This window comes from Chaetura pelagica, unplaced genomic scaffold (genome assembly GCF_000747805.2).
Source record: "Chaetura pelagica isolate M959 unplaced genomic scaffold, ChaPel_1.0 scaffold79, whole genome shotgun sequence".
In the NCBI taxonomy this organism is placed as follows: Eukaryota; Metazoa; Chordata; class Aves; order Apodiformes; family Apodidae; genus Chaetura; species Chaetura pelagica.
Genome location: NW_009969339.1, coordinates 6,405,409 through 6,428,030, shown reverse-complemented (window position 1 = coordinate 6,428,030; position 22,622 = coordinate 6,405,409). Strand labels below are relative to the sequence as shown.

The following is a 22,622-nucleotide window of genomic DNA, read 5'->3' as shown; positions in this document are numbered from 1 at the left end:
GAGAATCATCAAGGAAATGTAGTCTTAGATAGTAGAATAAAGGTAATTACAGTGTAGTTAAACTTTCAATCTTGTGAGCAAAGATTTCTGTTCCAGGCTTTATCATCTTCAGAGCACAGATAGTCTTATGGTAGGAAGTAAAATATAGTTTAAAAAGAAACACCCTATGGAAGAAAGAACAGAATCCTCTAAGACAGTGCAGAAGGCAGGCAGCCCTGTTAGCAAAAATAATCTTTTTTTTTTCTCCTTCTCTTATAAGTATTGTGGCTCTCTTAATAATAGATTTCAGCATTTGAAGAAAACATACCTACTTTGTTCTAAGGAGTGTAAGTAATCCTTACTCCCATAAATGGCAATTGAGAGAGTGAGAGTTTACAAAACTAGCCTAATATTGTGTGTCAAAATCAGAACACTGATGTAAGATCAGAGAAATTGCTCTCCAGCAGGAAAACCTCTGTGATGATTGCAGTTAATTGTACCATTTTTTCTACTAAATGCTCTATTACCTTTTCTGTCAGGAGGTGGAGGAGGTGTTTGAAGCAACCAGCCTCAGCCCTCTGTTAGCCTGTTCATCTCCCCAGGCTCCCTCTGTAGGTAGTGGAGACGCAGGAGCTGTTTTATGAGCATGATTCAAAGCAGAGACACAAACTGGGGCTTTTCCAGCAGGTTTGTGCCAATCTCATTGCCTAAACAAAGAGCCATGGGAGACTAGCTGCCTAATTTAGGCTGTATCTGTGCTGTGGGGCAAGTACTCTCCTCTGTGTTCCCTGCAATCTATTATCCAGTCTGCAGTTAGGGAATCTTTCTACCAGTCCCATGCTAAACAGCAGTCAGCATACTTGAGTACACACTGGCTGGGAAGCACATTTAGCTCCTGCAATTTAGAAACACCTAAAGATGTGACTGGCCTGCCTTCAAAGTGTCTTGACAGTCACCGTTTAGGCTGGGAGACAGAACCCTCAGCACTGAATGAATGACCTGTAAAAAACTACTGAAGTTCTTTTATTTTTATTTTTTTTTAGTTACAATATTTTATTGAGTTAGAACTGAAAAGCAGACGTTGGTGTATCATTATTTTATTCTTCAGCAGCATCAGGTTTGAGCTAGAAATCTAAGCTTTATTTTATTTTGGGTTGGGTTTTTTCCTGTGACTGTTGCAGGAACTGTCATGGGTAACCAAAGTTTTACCACCTTGATAATGTGTAGTTTGAATATCTACAGAATTTGTGTTCCAGTAATACAGTGAATTTTGAGTTGTTGATTAGTGAAATATAATTTAATCCACCTAATCTATGATGTTCCTTTTCAGTTATTTGCATGCCAAGTCAATCATCCACAGAGACCTCAAGAGTAATAGTATCCTTTCCCAGAGATGTGACTGTGGAACATGACAGCATTCCTGGGTCATTGTGGGTTTTTTATTTTGTCTTGTGGGCTTTTTTCTGCCAGAAATGGACTTTCTGATGTGAAAAGCTGTTCGTGCCTGCGTATTTGCTGAGTTGAAATTTTGTTTAGAAGTAGTAATATCACTAGCAGCAACTTAAGGAATACTTACTATGTCTACTGATGTGATTGCAATAATGTGGCAAGTTTCATTTTGGTATCTCAAAGATTTTTGCACCATTTGGTTTCTGCAATTAGTGAAAGATTACACCGATTCACTCATGGAATATTTTCAGCTTGTCTCGTACTTGACATTTCAATAAAGTACTTGGCATTTCAAGAACACCACCTGGACCATGGTGTGTTCAGCACTAGCCCAGTCATTAATGATGTAATCCTTAAGTACCATAATTCACAATGCAAGCTGCTAAGAACCTGTATTATATGAAAACCTTCTTCCATGGTGGTGGATGGTTAAAACTGTTATGTCTCATATTGCTGATTTGTAGCTGTTTATTGTTTTTGTAGGGCAAGACCAGTACTGCTTGTTTTCCCTTAACATTTCCCCCTTAGATATTTTTCTTCATGAAGACCTCACAGTAAAAATAGGTGATTTTGGTCTAGCTACAGTGAAATCACGATGGAGTGGATCCCATCAGTTTGAACAGTTGTCTGGATCTATTCTATGGATGGTAAGCAAGGGAGAAGTGGTGTGTTTGTTTCAAAAAATGTAATTGCCTTTGGCCAAAGTTGTGTACAAGCTGTCTTAAGCTGGAAAAGATAAGCAGTAATATGAAGTACTAAATGAATGCTTCTCTTTAAACATGCATTTTCCAGTGGTCAGAAAAAAAAAAAAAAAAAAAAAAAAAAAAAAAAAAAAAAAAAAAAAGTGTTAGTGTCTTATTCTGTGGCTTAAACTGAAAAGAAAATAGTGGCTAAGGGTATGATTAAACCAGAGTTAAGGAGAAGGAAAAGCCATGGAAAACATCATGCAAGGGAGCAGAGGAGCTAGCTTAGCCAAAAGTAAGATGTTCTTTTAAGGATTCAAACATGGTTACTCTCAAGAGGTTGTACAACTTGCCTAAGTCTTAATAAGAAGTATAGTTACAACCTTCTGTGAGATCCTGCTTTTGCCTTTACTCCCTGAAAGGGACCAAAGGCTTTGTTATTGGCATTATTTTAAGTGTTGTCATAATTCTAGTTTCAAAATAGCTTCTTGTCCTGGACAAGGTAATTATGTTCTGTTGTAGAGGAATAAAGGGATCACTAAGCTAAAATGAACCAATGGATTTTGAGATTGTTGTGAACATACACTCTATATTAGGACCTGGTAACATCTGAAGGCAAGATTGGGCCTTGCAGTTGTTACACTCGGGACAAGTCCATGTTTTGTTCCTGGTATGTGAAGTGCAGCCTGATATGGTGAAATAAAAACAACTTCTTTCCTTTCATGGTACAGGCACCAGAAGTTATTAGAATGCAAGATAAAAACCCATATAGTTTTCAGTCGGATGTGTATGCGTTTGGGATTGTTCTTTATGAACTGATGACTGGACAGTTACCATATTCAAACATCAACAACAGGGACCAGGTAAGGGAAGGGCTTGACTTGAGTCAGCTGTGGCCTGAAATGGAGATTGATTCAGCCTTGTGAGGTGCACATTCTGCTGTTCTGTGTGTTTGATTTGTGTTTCTGATTCTAATGTTACGAGATGACATTTCTACATTGTCTAGATCTGCCTCAGCAACATAGCACCAATTTACTTCTCTTGAGGTATTTTTTTTGTTCTTTTTTACTTCAAGTATAGATTTTCAGCTTCTGAGCTGGTTGCCAGGATACTTATTAGGGAGAGAGCAGGTTAGTTAATAGTAATCTAGTTTAGAATAGTTCTGCAAAGGTGAAATGATCCTCCATGTGTTCAGGTATTCCTCTTTCCTCCCACTGCTTCCCCTTGCATTGAGCAGTAGTTCAGCAACAGGACTGACAAAATGGAACAGCAATCATCTCGCTGAATGCTTTATATTCATTTCAGTCTTGAGAAATGCATGCACCATCTAATTGAATTTCAGGATATCAGCATTTCTCAAATCCTGCTTGATGGAGTATGTGACTTTCCAGAGTTGTGGATCCTGGAAGAAGATTATTTAATTGCGAACAAATATTCCTTAAGTCCAAACATACCACATGCCTGTAATATATCACCACAGGATAGGCACATTTGGGAAGGCATATCTGATTCATTATTCCTCTGTCTAATCTGAAAATAGCATCTATGCATCAAGATCTTTGGTGTAAACTATTTCATGTCTGGGTGGTGATATATTTATGTATCTGTGTCTGCATCCCTTCTTTTTTCGCTGTCAGTACTTGAGAATTGCAACCATAGCAACGTTCATCTGTGAATGCCATTTTATAAGGCTGCTTCCATATTTGTCAGAACTCTTAATCCCTATTCATTAAATTTGGAGTGACTCCTTTTTTTTACTTAGTATTTTTATTTGCCTTTTGAAAGAAGGGAAGTGTCTGGATTCCTGGTCAGATAGGTAGAGCCTTCTAAAAGCAGTATTCATGCATTATTGGTTGGGGGTTTTTTGAGATTTGAAAGATGAACCCATTTGCTGTGTGTGCTAACAGCTGAGTGCTGAAACAAATTCTAAATTGCAAGTGAAGCCAACATATAAAATGTGATATAGTGTCTCAATGGTCTGTTGTCTGAAAAGACATAAATATCACTGTGTTGGTGCATCTACATCAGCTGCTATGACAAAAGTAAGAACCTTAGTGAGCAAAGCATCATTCTTGTTTCACCTCAGAGTGTTTCTCTCACTAGAAGAGATTTTTCTAGATCAAGTCTGTTGTTTTAGTGATATTCTCTTTTATCTTAGTTAAAATAGAAGTTTAATCCCTGTTTCATTTGGAAATATAGTATTGGAAACATTAATAACAACACTTTAATAGTTTCAACTCAAGTAGTGTAATTATTTAGAAAAGAGTAACTTATTGATGATGGTGAGTCTCATTGCAGCAGAGGTAAGGGATAGGGTACACTAGTCTTTACTATGAAATGTAGCTCTGGCACTTGGGGATTTCTAAAGAAACCATATGGGAGTTCTACACTCCTTGATGCCAACACAGATGCGACTGAATCAGAAAGCTGAAACAGGACCAGGACTATGTTAGTATAAATAACATGTAAAGCTTGCTTGAGATGTGGGGGGTTTTTGTTGTTGTTTCTTTTTCTTTTTTTGCCAGTGTCAATATATGAATTAGTTAGACTTCGTTAAAGATAAGGTATGATACACCTGCTGGGACTCTCAGGGTATTCAGAAAAGGTAGCGCTTACCTGCTGCAACATGAATGGGACTTTGATGAGCTAGTTTGAAAGGGCTTTTTTCGTGTCAGCACGACTGCACTACTCAAACCACATTGCATTTGACCTTGGCTCGACATGATGATGTTTGATGGGGTTTTTTATATGTTTAACAGAACGATAACCATATTGAGACCTTCCTGCTTTCTATTAGTTTACTTTGTTTTATGCTTAAGCTTTATCCTTAGGTGAAATGTAAGCGTTCCATGTTAACGTAATTACTGTCAAAATACAAAGCCTGTCTGTCTCCTCCAGAGGAGAGGCAGTTTTTCTTTTGAGGTTTTGTTGTTTATGTTTGGGGGATTTTTTTGTTTTGTTGGGGTTTTTTTGAGGGGGAGGTGGTCAGATGTCAAGAATAGGCTTTTGTAGTGGAAAAGTGCATAAAGGAATTTATTCTCAAAAGGTAGGGGGGTTTTAATATCTGAAGCCCATGTGTTTCTAAAAATGCCTTTCAGTGTGAATTTGCTGTTGACTTATAATATAAACCAGAATATTTTATTTTAGGCATTCTATTCCTGACATGGAGTTGCTTATTGTTTATGTAACATTTTGTTGGGAACAGTTTTTGACATTGAACCCTTCCTTAGATGGTTATTGCTAAAAATGGCAACCATTTACTAGTGTTCAAGTTCCACAGAAATCTCTCTCAGGAGGTGGAGAAAAAAAAAAAATCTGTTTTTTTTTCCTCTGAACTAAATAGGTTATCAAGCATTGCTCTAAGAAACTTAGTAATTTCAATAACAGGTAATGTTTCCTGGGAGCAGAAAATTTGCTTCTGGGACTAAAATAGTCTAGCAAAATGTTCATCTTTTGTTACTGCTTGTTTTATGGACTCATCTTCTTCCCCTTTCATCTTTTTTCCCCTCAAATAAAGATCATTTTTATGGTGGGACGAGGATACTTATCTCCAGACCTCAGCAAAGTACGGAGCAACTGTCCAAAAGCTATGAAGAGACTAATGGCAGAATGCTTAAAAAAGAAAAGAGATGAGAGACCCCTTTTTCCACAGGTGAGGAATATTCCTCTTTACTTCACAGTAGACTTTACAATTCAAATATTAAAAATAAAGATAATTGGCCAGTTCAATAATTTTTTTCTTAGTGGTATAACGTGACTTCCTAAGAGTAGTGGTTCAGTAGCTGGTTAGTGCTTTTTAGTTAGAAAAGCTTATTTTCAAATCAGATAGCAGCTAGTAAAATGACTTGTGTTTATGTGTTGGAAACTCCAAGATAGTGAAATTAATAATCACAATTAGGCACACAAAGTAAAATTTGTTGTGTAAGTTCTCAGAAAATTTTATACACCTCTCCTTGCTCTCCTCCAAACTTTATGAGGGGAAACTGATAGTGTTGTCACAAAACTAGATTTATCATGCCTGCTGAGGAAGGTTTGAATTCTAAAAGCTGGAGTGGAACCTTATATTTTTTTTGTTTACGAAAAATAACGAGCTCCCTCTGCTGGCTTTTTGGTAAATGGTGTTAAATAGACCGCTGCTAAAGCTGTGTTTATTTGCAGTGGTGGTGGGTATAGTTACTGGTGCATAAACTAGGAGGCAGATAGAGGGTAACTATATACGTTATACTTACAGATGGATATTTATATGCTCTTTTAAAGGGGAATATGAGACAGTTTATTCCCAAAATGTCCTTACAGCTTTTTGAGGATATAGACATCAGAGTGCAATTCAATAGTTTATTTTTTAAAGTTTCTGTTTAAATTTGTATATAATTTTTTTTCTGTAGTTAATTGATGTTCTGACTTTGGTTTTAAGAGAGTGCCACAATTTCAGAACAACAGATTTGATCACTTATTTTTTACTTTTTTTTAGATTCTTGCCTCCATTGAGCTTCTGGCCCGGTCATTGCCAAAAATTCACCGCAGTGCATCTGAGCCCTCATTAAACCGGGCTGGCTTCCAGACAGAGGATTTTAGTCTGTATGCTTGTGCTTCTCCAAAAACACCCATCCAAGCAGGGGGATACGGTGGGTTTCCAGTGCACTGAAAAGCAATGTGAAAGCATGTGCCTGTGTGTCTGTGTGCTGGTGTGTTCCTGTTCGTGCAACACGTGTGTACGTTCTCTGTTCCTACCAGCTATATCTTTAAGGTTTACTGAGGGAATGGAGACTCTCTTCCTAACACTGGTCCTGAGCACAGTGTGTGTTGGTAAGGAATGCCCTGGGAACAGCTGGCACAAGAAAATAAGGTTACATTAGAGAAATGGAAAAGTCACTTCAAAACAAGAAAAAATTCTCTTAAGGTCGTTGGGTGTCATTTTTGCCTAGTTTATTGATTGGAAGTAGTTACTCAAGCTGTGGTGGTTTGGTGGTTGTTGTTTTTTTTTTACTTCAGTTGAAGTCATTATATTTGTGTAATAGGGTTTAGATTGCTCAGTTAAGATACTTATATGTGGGAAACAACTGGAAAAATAAACTTAGCTTCAAGGCTGAGCCCAGTAGAAAATTCTCATGGTCAGCAGAAGTGAGCAGGTACAACACAGAATCCAAAGAAAGACCTTAGTGACATGTGACTTATTTTGAAAGCTGAAGATTAAATTAGTGCTGTTTAGAGAACGTCTCTCCCTACAGAGGAGTGGTGGCAAGGGGTTTGGTTTTTCTTTTGCCTAAATACCCTGACCCATTATAGTTTATACTGTCTTAAAATGTCCTGTTACAATGCTGCATAGAAGAAATTCTCAATCTCTGTTATTGCTGAACTGCAAGATTGCTGGTAATGGTCACTGTGTCCTGCAATTAGCAACGATTTCAAAATTAAAAAAAAAATTAAATCTCAAGCATGACCAAATACTTTAAGGAGAAAAGGCTGTTAACACCCAAAATAGGAAAAGAGGATTTGAAAAAGCAGTTCTTTTAATGGAAATCAGTATTATACTGTGAATGCTGTTGAGATTAAAGTTTTGAAGTACTTTAATATTGTAAAAATACCACTGAACGTACTTCCGTTCAATGAGGAATTGTTATTTTTCACTTCCATATAAAATCCTCTAGTTTGACTCAAATTGATCAGTTACAGTAGATATCTAACTGAGAAAGCTAGGTACCTTACCAAGATCTTTTCAGCTCTCTTTAAAGATCAGGGTTTTTTCTCTGGAGCTTTCCTCTGGAACAAGTGAATCAGAGTAGTAATTCAGGTTATATCAGGCTTCTATGTCAGGTATAAAAACGATAACGTTATTGACTGTGTTCTTGCATGTTCTGAAATTCATTATGTAGGTTTCTTGGTTTTAAACTGCCAAGCTATTAATTTTTGCAGGTTCTTCTGCATCAGAAACAAGCTGTTGCTGCTCTTGTTAGGACTTCAAGGGCCAGGAGTGTTCTTACTGGCTTTTTTTTTACATACTTACAGCCAAGGTCACATGTTGCTAGCAGTAGGTTTTTGAAATAAATCAGGAATTCAAAAAAGGTTTTCTTTTATTGCTGTCTGGCAACTAAGCCTTTTAAAACAGGAGGCTGAGTTAGAGAGCTTGAAGAGATGTAGATAATTTTCTATATTTTCTGGCTGGATTCTAATGGTCTTCTTGGCTTTTTCTGTTGGAACAGTTTGGAAACGAACTTTTCTAATTTTTGGTAGTCAAGAAAATTCAGCTGTTAAAATCTATATCTATGGAAATAGTTATGGAGGACAAAAGTTGTTACTGTTTTAAAAAAATCTGTTTTCCATGTTTATGGTAGTTCCATCTCATTTTGGCATATCTTAAAACAAAACCAGGATTTAAGTGGGGTTGTTTTTTTTTTCCTTATTTCTTTTTAAGTTCTAGACAGTGAGGAGGAATGCTTCTTAAGCTTTGGGATATGATATTCCATACAGGCTGCAACGCCCATCTCAGTAAGAGCAAGATGTGGCTGCTGGGTCTCTTGTAGAATCTAGAAATGCACAATCCCAGGCAGAAAAGGTGTAACCACACAGGGAGTTACAGAGAGTGCAGAATCATCATCACTGCTCTGCCAAGGCTTGCTGTTTTTCAGGTCTGCCAGATCAGTTCAAACAAGCTATTCCTTGAAGAAGTAGGGTTGTGCTCCTTTTTGTTAAAGGTTGTTCACCCTTGCTATGGGAACTACAATTATGGGGGAAGAAGTGCTGCAGTCCTTAGATACATTTGGCCACATGTTCTGCTGTATGGTCAAGTGCATTAGAATTCTTCCTGTGTCACCTGTTCTCACACATTGAGCACAGTATGTGGTCCATGGCCATGATGTGATCTTAGCTTCTCGCTAAACATTTTTCGTGGATCATTAATTTTATCTGACATAAAGGCATTTAGACTTGTAACTTCTAGAGTTTGTAATTGTTGCTTCAGTGAGGTTTGGGAACCTAGGTAGGATGAAGATACCTAAATACATCTATAGATTTTGTCAGTGTTCTCAAAGACGCAACTCAGCTATATAGTTTAGAAACAGATACCTGTCAGTCCTGAAAACATGCCTGTTGGATCCTGGGCTTTTCAGGAGGACTAGAGTACACTATGTGAAATGTGAAATTCCTTCTTTTTTTCACTTCCCTGCATCTCAGTATAGAAACAAAATCTGTCTTGGTACCTTTGAGAAGGACCAGATACTTATAAATGCTGCTGTGTAGTCTTCTGAGGATGCTAGCTATCCACATCAGTGTATCTTCCAGTTTTTTATTTAGCCAGTGCATGGCATCCATACTAGATGATCAGTGCAAGACTCAACAGAAAACTGCCTCTTTGTCATACTTTTTTCTGCGTGTGAATGTAATCCAGGCAAGGTGTTGGAATTTGGTGTTTCCCCTTTGATAAGTCAGTTACTCTCCACTTCAGTGGGCAAACCTGGCATGGGTCCTGAGCCATCCTTCTGATTATGATTCTTCTGAGAAACATGGCATCAACCCCAGGGTAAGGAGTACAGTTAAGGTGTTGCATATATACCTTAGTAACCTCATTAACCCAGATAACTTAAAATTTGTCAGAGCAGAGGTTGGTAACTACATCTTAAATCCTTCCAGGAATCAGGGGCAGCATATTAACTCAGAATATGTCCTTAGAATATATTTTTTGGACCAAACATGAAATTATTTTGTCATCTTTTTAGTATAGATTTTTTGAAAGTGTGCATTAAAATAGTTTCCACTTGCTTTTCATGTATCAAGAGAAGAGTGTAGCAACTAACTTGAAAGGGCTCTGCAAGAAGTGTAGATTTTAAAATACTATCCATCTTTTGGAAAGGATTTTCTTTGTTACCAGACAAAGCAAATATCCAAACTTCTGCTTGGTAAAAAGCACATCAGATGTCTGTCTTACAATGAATAAAAATGTGTATTTCCACATCCCAGATTGCTAACTATGTGGCTGGTTTCATAGGTGATCTAATTTGGAGCAGCCATGGCCCAGCTCTTTACCCTTGCACCGGCAGATGCTCTCCAGTTGCACAAGCCCATGCTGCACAGTTGAGTGGATTTCCCCTACCACCAACAGAGCAGCTCTTCAAAAACTGGTTAGAAAACTCTCCTTGCCCACTAGCCTGAGACAGCATTTAGTGGGTTAGCTCCTTGAGCCATCTTTCCTCAGAGGCAGATAGTGCCAGCATGGCACAACAGGCAGGTCATTCCTCTACTGCTCAGGTCAGAAGGGAGAATGGAACTGCTGTAAACCCAGTTTAAATTAGCATTGACTGTTACAGAACTGTGTCCAAAGACTTAGCAGAGCAGAATCGGGATGATCCTGGTCCTGCAGGATAGGGCATATTAGGTCATGTTGCTAAAGCTGGCTTTGTTTTATCCATTCACTCCTCCCAGGCAAGATCTACCTGTCCTGCTAGAAAACAGTGAACTACTTAATTTATCTGTATGCACCTAGGTCTTAGGAACAGGTTGCCTGTGTTCTCTGGCCCTCTTCTACAAATAGTGTTTCTTTCAGAAGATAAAAGAACTAGCTACAGATATTTTCCATCTTTAGAATAGAAAGGGTGACATAGTGTTGTAGCTACTCCTGAGGAAGTCCTGTCAACACCTGGCAGGAGGGAAGATTTCTGTACGTGGGTAGGATTAGCCATCTACACTCCTCATCTAGGGAAAGCTGTTACTGGTAACCATGTTTTATACATGTTCAATCAACCTAATCTTATTATTAGATGAACATGTCACCTGTTGTGGTCTCCCATTGATGTGGGATTGAATCAGCACCTGAATTTTGAATGGGGGGATTTAGCTTTAGCTTGTAAAAGAAAATAAAAATCTTTGCTAAGGTTTTATTTAAATGGAAGAAAGGTCTGAAAATCACCTTTTTATAACTATCATTTTATCTGAAATGCTTCTGGATTTCTGATCTTGTTTTTCCACTGCCCTTTCCCAATTAATTGTTCATCTTTTATCTTCTAAAATCCCTATACAACTATTAAAAGCTATATTATTACCAGAAATGGGCAGAAGGACAAGATGAGTAATGAGGGAGCAATCTTTTGTTTATAAATTGATCTTTAATCAGCAGTTTAGGAAAGCAGACTGAAAAATAAATTAAGCAGAGCATGTTTTCAAAGTGTAGCTAAGCATGAATGTCATTCTTAAAAATTAGCCTCATAGGCAATACTTGATGACTTTTTTGTCCTTCTCTGAAAAAAAAAAAAAAGTGGGGGCAGAGGAAGTTAGTAAAAAAATTTAGATGTTTCTAGAATATGTTGTGAAGAGAGTTGGAAGACAGGGGAAATGTACCAGAGAGAAGCAAAGAAAACTATCAAATATTCAGAGTGTTTTAAAACAAGGTTTTTATCAGTTGGTAGAGCTAGTAAAGCAGGCAGTTAGAGCCATTGTGAAGTTTTTGATCTTTTGTTGTTATAACTTAGAACTACTACCATAGTATATCAAGACACACAGAGCTTGAGGTCTGTGATAGCCCCCTGTGCCAGCCAGTCTTACTTTAGACCTTGGATGCCCTCCCTTCTCATTTCCTGCCAGGCACAGAGCCTTCTCTCTCCCTGCTTTCCTCGTGTTCCCTTAGATCAGTTGTATCAGCTGTCACTGCCAGGCCCTATAGATGCCCTTTGTTCCTCCTCCCTATGTAAACTGCTGATCATTTTGTTGGTTCCCTTCTTTATAGAGCAAGATGTTCCATGGAACTGATACTATCAGTCTAAAAATATGCTTGCAGGGATATTTCTGGTTTGTTTCCAATATCCAGAATAAGAATCTTCAGAAAAACCAACACCAACAAAACACTCACTCTTGGAAGGATGGAAGGACACCAAGACAGGGAGCAATTACTTGGATATAATATACTCACACACTCATGTTGACTAGAACAAAAGTGCTCTTCTGTCAGTTCTTCATTTTTAGGAGAGCTCTGAGGAGTGCTTTCAAGGAACTTTTCCAAAATTCACGTAGGGCCCAACAACAGGGAGTTGTACGTACGTTTCTTTTTCTCCTGCTCGCGAGTTCTTTTGATTAAGCACAATTGGATAACCTTTCCTAAAAATCCTATAGAATACAACTTCTTTGTGGGCAACAGGGAAATTTTTTGGCTAAAGTATAAGATTAAGAGGATGACTATCTTAGTTTCAGCATCTACTCAGTTCCTGGCAAGCTTGAGACTTAGGGCGGTGAGTTTACTGTGCCATAGTTTCATCATATTCAAAATGGGACATGGGACTACCAGTCTATCTCATGGCATTTCTGGAGATCATTGCATGTGAAAGTGCTGCATAGAATCATTGTTTATTCAATAATTTTGAAGAAAACATGGGGTTCCTTTGTTGTGCCCCCTTATTAGCAAGGCATAATTTCTGGTCTAGGAGTGAGAAGACAATCTCACCATTCTTTTTTTTTTCTCACAGTAGGTTGCTATGTTGGTCTCTAAATCAGATTCTAGCATTCTTTAATACTGGTTTGATATTCAGGCACTTTATTGTATATGGTCTTTAAACATTAATGGGCGTGTCAAGTTGTTCTTTGTTATTAGAACAGTTTTACAGCAAATAGAAATCAGTTTAAAATCCGATGCATTTATTGCAATTGTTTCTTTTCAGGAAGATGTATGTGCAATAGGAAGTTTAAAGTGAAAGTAAACTGACACCTTTTTATTTTCAAATGCATGATAAATTAGACTTTGCTTGAACTTTTATACCCCTGTCCTGGGAAGAATGCGTACAGCTTGCTTTCAAGAAATTCTTTTTCGGTCAAGCGTGCTGGGTCTGTATTCAATGTCCTTTCACTGTGTATTCTTTTGTGCTTTAGTTTTAACAATTTGCATTTTTTAACATCTTTTATATTCAACCTAATGTTCAACTAGGCTGGAGAAAATCTCTGACCGCCTAGGAGCTGAAATCACCAATTTAAACCAAGCTCTTGTCCTCCCTCTACAGGAGAGTTTGCAGCGTTCAAGTAGCCACAGCACCATGGCAGCACCCACTCTGTTATTTAAGTCTTGTGTTCCTACAGTTCCTTAACATCAAAACTCTATTCTGCTCCACAAAACCTAAAGTAATTTAGAAAAGATATCCATAAGCTTAAAAGTGGAGCAGAATGGAACTGCCAGTCCAACACAATGGGAAAAAAAGTACCTTTTTGGGAACCAGAATCCTCTGCTGCCAGTGTTTCTCCTTCAACACAAACCACCACGTGCATTCGGAGACCCGCAGTGGCTGCCTGTGCCGTTGGCATCATTCCCAGGAGAGAGGAGAGGGCACTCGTGGTTTGACTGTGGTGCTCGGGCATGAGGGGATGGAACTGCTGCTGCAACTTAGGAGACTTGCTTTGGATGGTCTGCTGGTCGGCTTTCTCCCTCTAACAACGTACCATCAGAGGCTGAGTATCTGATGAGTGCTAATTTAAAAGAATCCTCCTCCCTTCTCATCTTTTGTTTTCCTGTTGTACTCACTGATTTATGGACAATGCAGTATCCCCTTTTCACTCTATGACAATGTCAGATGCCTAAATCTGTCTATATTATTTGGTTTTATTCCAGTAAAATGTAAAGTATGGGGTGATAGAAGATGGAGAAAATGTTACTCCAAAGGCAAAGTGGTTAATCTGAAGGAAAAGGGGATGCTGCTGCTGCACCTTTTTTCAGATTTACTTTATCACTTCTTCGAAAAACAAACAACCACCAACCGTAACCTTCTCCTTTTCCGGTATTTTCTTGGTGTGTGCATATACAACGTCTTTTAGAAGGATCAGTTACATCCTTCTTTTGTTGGTCCAGCAACAAACTGAAGTTAAAAAAAAAAAAAATGTAGCAAGATTATCCTCTTTTATTTTTTCTTTTTGTATCATATGACACAATGTATTTATCAATGATGCTACCACAGCATCTGAAGTCTGTAGAATTCCTGATACAGACTGTGAACGGTGTATGTACCTACTTTAAAAGTTTTATTTTAAATGAAGGTGCAGGTTAATGCCAGGTACCTTACCAATATGTAATGTTTTCATAAAAGGGGAAAAAAGTTCTCAGGTTGAATTGAATACAAATACAAAACCCCCTAGAATTAGACATTCCAAAAATTATGTTTTGGTACTTTCAAGAGCTTTTTTTTTTTTAAAGGATTTTTATCCTGTTAACTAAACGTCCTCTGATAAGTGTGTGTGTAAATGTGGAGCATCTTGTCCTAATGGCAAGCTGTTAGATCAAAACAAAAACGGTACTTGCTGGATCCACGCTGACTACTTCTCTCATTGCTTCCTTCCCTGTCATCTCTTCCCTTTAACCATGTGTCTCTCCCTTTTGTACACTTTGCAAACTAGGATGAAGGTGGCGGTATCTCCATTAGAGTGCTCTGTTTTCCTGTCCTCCAATCCTGGTTTTCAAATGGTTGGTAGCTTTTTGACAAGTTAACCAGTCAGGGAAAAAAACAACTCAAAGTTCTGCACATTGTTTACCTCTAGTAGAATATCTTGTGATGTGATCTGTTTGCAGAGTTCTCTGGTATGTGGTATTACTTGTAAATTATTTGTACAGAGGCAAGTCAGACCACATTAGAAAGAAATTAAAGCTCAGACAGTTTTCAGAATTTGATTCATATCTGCCTTGTGCCACTCCCTCCAGGTGAGGCAGGAGAACCGACCCACCTCGAGCTGGCAGATTCTTGCTGGGGGGAGATGGAGGGTGTTAAAATAATGGCAAATAAATGAAGGAGTTAAATGTGTGTGAATGTGGTGTCCACGCTGAACACGGGTGTATTGGGTGAGGACACTGTCCTTCTCTCTCTGGGGGATTTGGACTGTTTCTGTATGCAGAAGGTTGCTCCCTGGAGAAGGGAGAAATGCACATTGGTAGTGGGACATGCTTTTAAAACCCTGGAGTTCTGTGGTGTTGCTGGTAGTATGTTATGCTTGTCAGTAAGTATTTACTGAGGTTATAGGGACCGGACTAATCTGAAGTGGGAATTATAACTGAAATACTGTGTATTCATATTAATTCCACAAACATTAGCAAGACAGCAATAGTGAATGACTTAATAGTCACTACAAGAATGAAGTGATTCATGTTGGTACATGAATAAAATTGATTTTGTGTACAGGATGCATTTTAAAAACAAAAAAGAGAAGAAGAAAAAAAAAAAGCACAAATTTTTTCTTGTCTGCTGTGGGTCTTCAGATGCTGTAAGGCTTTTTCCTTATTGAGATTGGCAGGAATTTAAATAGTAGCAATAGCCACTTTACAATGTGGAGAAGCTAACGAGCGAGCAGTGGTGCGCAGACCAGTGAAATCAGAGTGCTCCCTCGTCATCTTTTGAGGCCAATACCTAAGAGGTGGAAAGAGCCTGGGGCCGCTGGGGTCAGCAGGCAGGCAAGAGCCTTTACAAACTCCCAGAGGGTGAAGTAGTCGCTGCTCACTCTCCCTCAAGCCCCTCTATGGTTTGTGGCCTAATTTGTACATGTCGGACATACTGGAAATTAACGTTCTCCCAAAATAAACTGTTATCGGAGCAAGAATGTACAGGTGGTTCAACAGTCATTTGTTTCACAGAGCTTGTTGAAAGCCCTAATTTCCTTCCATAAGGTCATGCTGGCAGAAGATTGTCTGCTAAAATAGAACTGTTAGGAATTTCATTCTATCTTTGCTTAAAATGAACTTATTTTTGTGAAGGTTCTTTACTCGTTAGTCTACAATATGCTTCTTGAGCCCATAGGAAAAGCACAAGGAAAGTTGCTGTCCTTGTCCATGCAAAGCACTTTATAAGTAACACGTGATCTTTGGGGGTTTTTTACTGGGGTTTGTTTGTTTGTAGTTTTGTTTTTCTGTTTTGTTTTTTTCCCTGAGGAATGTGCAAGTTTTTGGCTGCTGTTTAGAGAAGTCCTTTCAGAACGCATTTCTACTGGTTTTCACATTTGTTTCCCTCCAGATAGCTGTAGTAATGTTTTTCTGTAAGAGGTCCCATGTAATAATCATGCAAAACATTGGAAGAAATTTGATTTGTAAATAATTGGTATTTTTATTTTTTCCCAATCTTTGCCTTCAGGAGTTTTTCTGGATGTTTTGCATGCCATCAGAACCAGTCTTAAAGGTGCTCTGTAGATGTTTAGTGAAAGGGGAGGTAAGAACAGACACAAATGGAGTGCCCTGTATAGCAGTGGGATGAAGGAAGTAAACTCAAATACCCAATAGATTTATGTCTGTTACACCAGATTTCTTAAGCTTCCCTGTGGTGTTAGAAGCAAAAGCACATGCCATAGTATGGAAGTGTTAGCACATATTTCATGTGCATGTGTCGAGACAAATAGAATCACAGAATTGTTCTGGTTGGAAAAGACCTTCAGAATCATCAAGTCCAACCATAAAGCATCTAGACAGCCATACTGCTTTTAGCTCTACAGTATCTACTATCTAATCATTATTTGCAAAGCTACCAGTATCCAGTCCCAGCTGTTCATGTCTTTATTAACCACACATACACCTTTCCCTCTGCCTTTCCTTTTCCATACTGTTAGAAGAGCCCTGTTTTTTACATCTTCCTTGCTAGCACAGTGTTTTTTCCTGTGGCTGGAACTGGAACATTGTAGTGGAGCTTAGACCCAATGGTATGAGCATAGAGGCCTGGTTATTTTGAAAGGAATTTCTGTGTGAATTAAGTCCTACATGGACCCAGATACAATTAGCCCAGTAATTTAGTTCTTTGCTAAACTCGTGCAGGTCATTGAATGAACCCACTTCTGCTTTTTATGCTTATCAAAAATAATCTTTTCTTGTACCTGAATCCTCTAGCAGCAGAATGAGGCCAAGTACTGCTATCGCACCGTGTTCTCTCAACATCACTTGGATTAGTACGTGCTCGTTAGAGACAGAATTTGGCCCTCATGACATAAAATGAATGAAACACTGACTATTGATAAGTACCACATCTTTCCAGAAATGCCAAGACTTGGGGGAAAACACAGTCAGGATGACACATAAATAGGTTTGCCTGGTGATATAAGTACATCTAGCATTTTACAGAACATTTGGGGAAGCCAGATCCCCAGAAACCTCATAAACACGTACAAGTTGAAGTTTTGATAGCTGGAGGCTATGTTTAGGGAAGAAGCACGTAGACATTTCACACTTCCACAGCCAGTAGATTTCACTCCCTTCTTGACTGTGAGTGCAGCATGTGTAGCACAAACTAGTGCTTCATAGTACTGTAGACATTGTGTCTTCTGTCTGTTGAAAAAAGAATCACCAGTAGCACAATGCAACAGGCAAAGCTTCCAGGTACAGTCCAGTTCAGTTAGAAAGCAGTTGCTTGAGTGGACTGTTACAGCATCTCTGGGAAGGTGCTTGGTGTTCTGGTTTTCTGTGTTTTACTCAGAAGTTTATAAAATGAACTTTGTTTACTGCAGCCTTGTTCATGTGCCAGGGGAGGTTCAACTTGGATATTAGGAAAAATTTCTTCACCAAAAGAGTGGTGAGGTATTGGAAGAGGCTGCCTAGGGAGCTTGTGGAGGCACCATCCCTGGAGGTGTTCAAAAAATAGGTGAATATGGTGTTTCAGGAGATGGTTTAGTAGTCATGGGCATCTAGGGCAGCCAGCTGGACTTGAAGGTCTTTTCAAACTTTGATGATTCTATGATTCTACATGCATTTGCCCTTCCTGTTTGTATTGGCATGCATTTTAAATATCTTTCTTCATTGCTTCATTACTTCTTACCTAGTAAGTAAAATTTTCAGAAGAGCAAAGTTGTTAAAATCTTTTCTTTGCATTTAAGTTCAAGGATGCTAACACAGAAGCTACTAAGTCAGCAGCACCATGACAGCAGTAAATAACTAGGAAACCGTGGAAGGAGGAAATTGGGAAAACTGCAGAATATAGAGTAAACCAAGAGTGAAATCAGGTGAAAACAGGCCTATCTCTTTACTTCAGAAAAGAGAGCTGCCAAGACCCTCTCTGGTAAATGGTTTACATAGGGATTTCCCAAAACAGTCTTTGCAGTTTGCCAAATGATCATGTGCCTTCACAACCTTAAAAAGTACAACAGAATGTAAACCAGGTGCTTTGTAACTAGAGCGGTGGCTTTGGTTTACTTCTGATGCAGTAGTCTTGTATATAGCTGTTACTATAGATAAGGTAGTTTGGAGTTGGTAAACTTCTGTAAAGGGAGGGCAGAGAGCATTCCCCAAAATACCTGTGATTATTTCAAAGCTTAGGAATGGAAGGATACCCAATTCAGTTACAGTAAGCCTGCTGCTTGAAATCTGCTCTATCAAAAGTTAAATGAGATTCATTTAATTTAAAAATAAGCCTTCCTCCCCCTCCAAAGGCACAAAGAACTTGTTAAAGAAAAGTAATAGAAAGCTCTGAAGAGACCCAAAGTTACACTGTTATAGCATCTTGGAATGAAGCAGATGAAAAACGAGCACTAGAAGAGGAGAAATAAATGGCTAGCACTCATGTAATCTAAGTTCACATATATTAGACTATACAATTAATTCCTTGTCCCAGAAAGCGCAGTTAATTTTGTTTTCTGAAATACCAGCAGGTTTCCTTAGTTCTTCCTCCAGCCTCTTGCAGTTTCTCCACAATGCAGCTCCTCTCCAGTGATCACATACTGTCATTGCACATTAACCGTGGGAGATGGTAGGTGTCTTGTCAGCTGAGGGGCAACCTGTATGTTTTAATTTGATTTCTTCAAATTTCAAACTGATTATGTAGACTTCTGGCAGTACCTACACACGACTGTCATATTTAACCTACTTGTCCATAAAGGAGTCATAAATTTGGGTATTAGTGCTTTTTCGGATCTTTTCCTTTTCTTCTTTGGGGCAAGACTGTGGGCAAAATGGTTATAAAGTTATTGTCTTAAATGCACAGTTCATACAAAATATCAGACCCATTTTAGTTTGGTTTTGTTCTTTTTAGAAAGCAAAGTGTAAAAACATTTACTAAGGTTCCAGAAATTATCTGGAATAATTCTTCCTGCTCCAAATTCTGCCCTTTGAGTACACTTGAGACAATGGATTTTTTTTTTATTTTTTTTTTTTTTTTAACAAAATCACAAAGAAACTCTTTCATTAAGAGAAGGGAGCTGAAGAGAGTGTTTAGAACCTTGTGAACTACCTACCTAGGCATTTGCTTCATTGCATCACAGCAGCAGAGTGTTCAGCTCATCCAGCCTCCTTAAGAGCCCACAGTGGCCTCTCTGGTCAATTTGTCTAGTTTGTCATATTTGCAGCAGCCGTAGTTCAGAATAAGTCTTGTGTGACATTAATTTTTTAGTAAGTAACCCACAAAAGATAAAAACTAATTGTTTTCTTTTTTTGTTTGGGTTTGGAAAACAGTTGGGGCTTGGTTTTGTTTTTTTATAAATGTCATTCTGTGTTGCATTTTTGTGTTCACCTGAGTTGAAAAAAAAACCAACTGGTCTGTGTGTTTGGGCGTTGGGTGGGACATTAGGAGAAGAAATGAAGCCCACCACCTGGGCATGGATGGTGGGTCTAGGGGGGCAAAATGGACCAAACCTGGGTGTTGGGTTATTTTGGGATGGTGGGGGTTTCTGAGGGCATAATTTAAATTAACTCTTGCCTAAAATAAAATGTAAGTGCAATAAATGTGCTTTTTTTATTCAAAGCTGTGAACCTTTAAGGGGAAAAAGGAAAAAAAAAAAAAGAAAAACCACCAAAACAACAACAACAACAAAAAAAAAGCGTATCATTCCTTCATGAGCCTCGTGTCCTACCTGCCTCTCCACACTTCTTCCTCCCTCTCCACACTTCTCCTCAACTGACAGAAACCCAACAGTGGCCAACTTGCATGTCTTGGCAACCCCATTTAACATTGCTTCTCTTCTGATCTCGTTTGTTGGGATTGGGGAGAGCCCTGCCCCCTCCTTCTTGCCCCGCTGGGATCCACCAGAGCAGGATTTACCCCTACTGGGGATGCAGAAGCCAGCCCACCTGCACTCTCTGCATCCCAGCTGCGAGCGCAGGGGGATTCCTCCTGGCCCTTCCTCCTCCAGTCCCAACTTCCCTCTCCACCTATTTTCAGGTGTAGTGACCGTCTCCCAGGGCCAGGCAGGTGACATTTTTCTCAAGCAATTGCAAAAGTAATCAGTCATCAGCTGCCTCATGGGATCCCTTTTCCCCTTTCTCACAAGACACATGCAGGCTGGCCATTGTTGCCTTCTGAGACTCTGCCTTGTTTTGAAGGAGCAGGATACACCTGTTTGTTGTGCACCAACTTGCACTGTCTCTCTTTCTGACTGGAGCGCAGGCTGCCTTTCCTAGATTAGGAAAGGTGCCCCAGTCTCTTGGGGGGTTTCCACGAGAGGCACAACCCACGTTTCATTAAAGGACGGAAGGTGTAGCACTCGGTCGCTGGACCCTGTGGGGGCGCCAGAGAGGACTGGCTTGTTTAAAGTGTATAGATACAGAGATCTATATCCTTTAAACTTGATTATTTTTATATATAGTCAAGACAATGGCATTACCTCATAATACAGAGGCTTGTTTATGAGAGGCAAAATACCTAGTAAGGAGAGGAAAGGGAAATTTATATACAGATTTGATTTTGTTTGTTTGTTCCTTAGTGCAATGAAATGTGTCCCACCAGTTTAAACTCTGTGCTAACACAACATTCCTTTCAGCTGTTGTTTTATTTTTTTGACCACCAGAGGTTTTTGAGGGGCTTATGACTGCAAGGTAGAAGGTCCAGTCTGGTTACTTAAAAAATAAACAAACAAACAAAAAACAATTGTGTTAGTAGATTTCCATAGCTGCTTTTTAAAATCTGCAATGGAGTAATTGTTTTGAAACTTGTATTTATTTTTTAATTCATAACAAAATGTTTATTTTTGGTTTTCTGTTATATAGGTCATGGCAACTCTCCTTCTTTCCTTCTCAAGTTTCCCCTGTAATTGCCAACACAACTTATTTTTCTTGTTTGTTCTTTTCCCTTTTACTTTTGTTGTCCCTTCATTTGTACTTTGGAGTTTTTTTTCTCATGTAAATTTGTACAATGGGAAATATTGTCCAGTTTGGTTAGAGAGCATGGAGACTTAAAACATATTAAAATTTGATAGCTGAATTCAGATTGAAGAAAACTATTTCTGTGTAAAGTTATTTAAAGAACTCTGTATTATATAAAAGGCAAAAAGTTCTATGTACTTGATGTGAATATGAGAATACTGCTATAATAAAGATTGACTGCATGGAAAAGTCTGAAGGAGATCATTTATCATGTAATTCACAATTCCTCCTCTCCATGAAGTGCCACTAAGTGCAACTAAGGTGCTTAAAGGGAGTGTATTTTGCTGCTCTTCCTTTGTAACTCCAGACAGAAAAAAAAAAACAAAACAACCAAACAGCCAAGAGATGCCTGGTGAGCAACCCAGCTCACTTTCATCTTCCTTATGCTGAACTGCTGCCTCCTCAGCTTGGCCCTCTGGAGGTTGATAATACCCAAGGGGGCTTCCCCCTCAGCCTGGGAAAAGTGTGGCACCAGTTGGTCTGTGTCCTCTTCAGGGGAACATCCCCTGCTCCCCTGACAACTGTTACTCCAACTGTTATTTGTTGACAAGTTTTCACTCATCTTTTAAGTTAGCTTCTCTGCAGCTCTAGCATGGACAGGTTTTACTTCTCCCCACCCTTTTTCATGGTTGTTTAGCAGAGCTTTAATGATTGGATTCTTACCTACTGTACATTCATGTAAGCTTTAAATCTGTGAACATGGATATATTGCTTTATTTTTTTTGGTGGGGGATCAGCACATTGCACCTCAATCAAACATTACTGAGGCTCCTGTGGACTCGAGTATTCCACCTCTAACGCTGTCATGTTCATTCTTCAGAAATCCTACTCAAAAAACAAGTAACAATTTAGTTTAGGGCTTGTTTACAATCAACTTTTATTGAAATAAGGACCGAGGAGCCAAAGCTTTGGTTCCAGGGGCCTCTAGTTCCAGGGACCTGCAAGGAGCAAAAGAGAATCCTGAGAACGTTTTCACCCATCCTTTTTCCACCACTGAAAGCAGGACAAGGACCTCCACAATAGTGCCCATGCTGCCCCCAGCAGCAGCTGAAGCTTTTTGTTTTGGAAGCCATCACGCAACGCAGCATCTTAAGAGAGAGGGTAATTAAAGAATGAGAAACAAGCAAAAGCCTCAAACCTCCCAAGGGGACAACAGCACAGGTTTCTCTCTAGAACAGAGCTTGGCCCCAGGTTTAGGTAATGCTGTGTCTATAGAACAGCATAAAGGAAGTTTTTAACTTGTAGCAGGTTAAGCTACGACTCCGGTATCAGTTTTTCTGCTGCAGCCTTGTTGCCAAACGTGGGAGCGCCGGGCCTGGAATGTGAAGGCCGTGCGAAACAGTGCCCGCAGACCTGGGCACTCGGTACCGCAGAGACCGGGCACCTCTGCCTCTGGAAGCACCTCCGCTTGCAGCGCCCAGCGCAGCGCCAGCTCGGGGCTCCGAGGCCCGGTCAGGCCC

At 39.2% G+C, this 22,622-nt stretch overlaps 1 protein-coding gene across 2 annotated transcripts in view; it reads left to right on the top strand.

The window, feature by feature from the left end:
- The window catches only part of BRAF (B-Raf proto-oncogene, serine/threonine kinase), a 63,696-nt gene extending 50,036 nt beyond the window's left edge, over window positions 1–13,660 (top strand). The window contains exons 13-18 of one of the 2 annotated variants that reach the window (XM_010005827.1): window positions 1,310–1,356; window positions 1,957–2,075; window positions 2,843–2,974; window positions 5,629–5,763; window positions 6,583–6,736; window positions 13,085–13,660. In XM_010005827.1, coding sequence (XP_010004129.1) covers window positions 1,310–1,356; window positions 1,957–2,075; window positions 2,843–2,974; window positions 5,629–5,763; window positions 6,583–6,736; window positions 13,085–13,107 — 610 coding nt within the window. In that variant the 3' untranslated portion in view covers window positions 13,108–13,660. Of the gene's footprint in view, window positions 1–1,309; window positions 1,357–1,956; window positions 2,076–2,842; window positions 2,975–5,628; window positions 5,764–6,582; window positions 6,958–13,084 lie in introns of those variants that run through there. The other variant, XM_010005825.1, reaches the window with a different exon arrangement.
- Window positions 13,661–22,622: the final 8,962 nt, after the last annotated feature.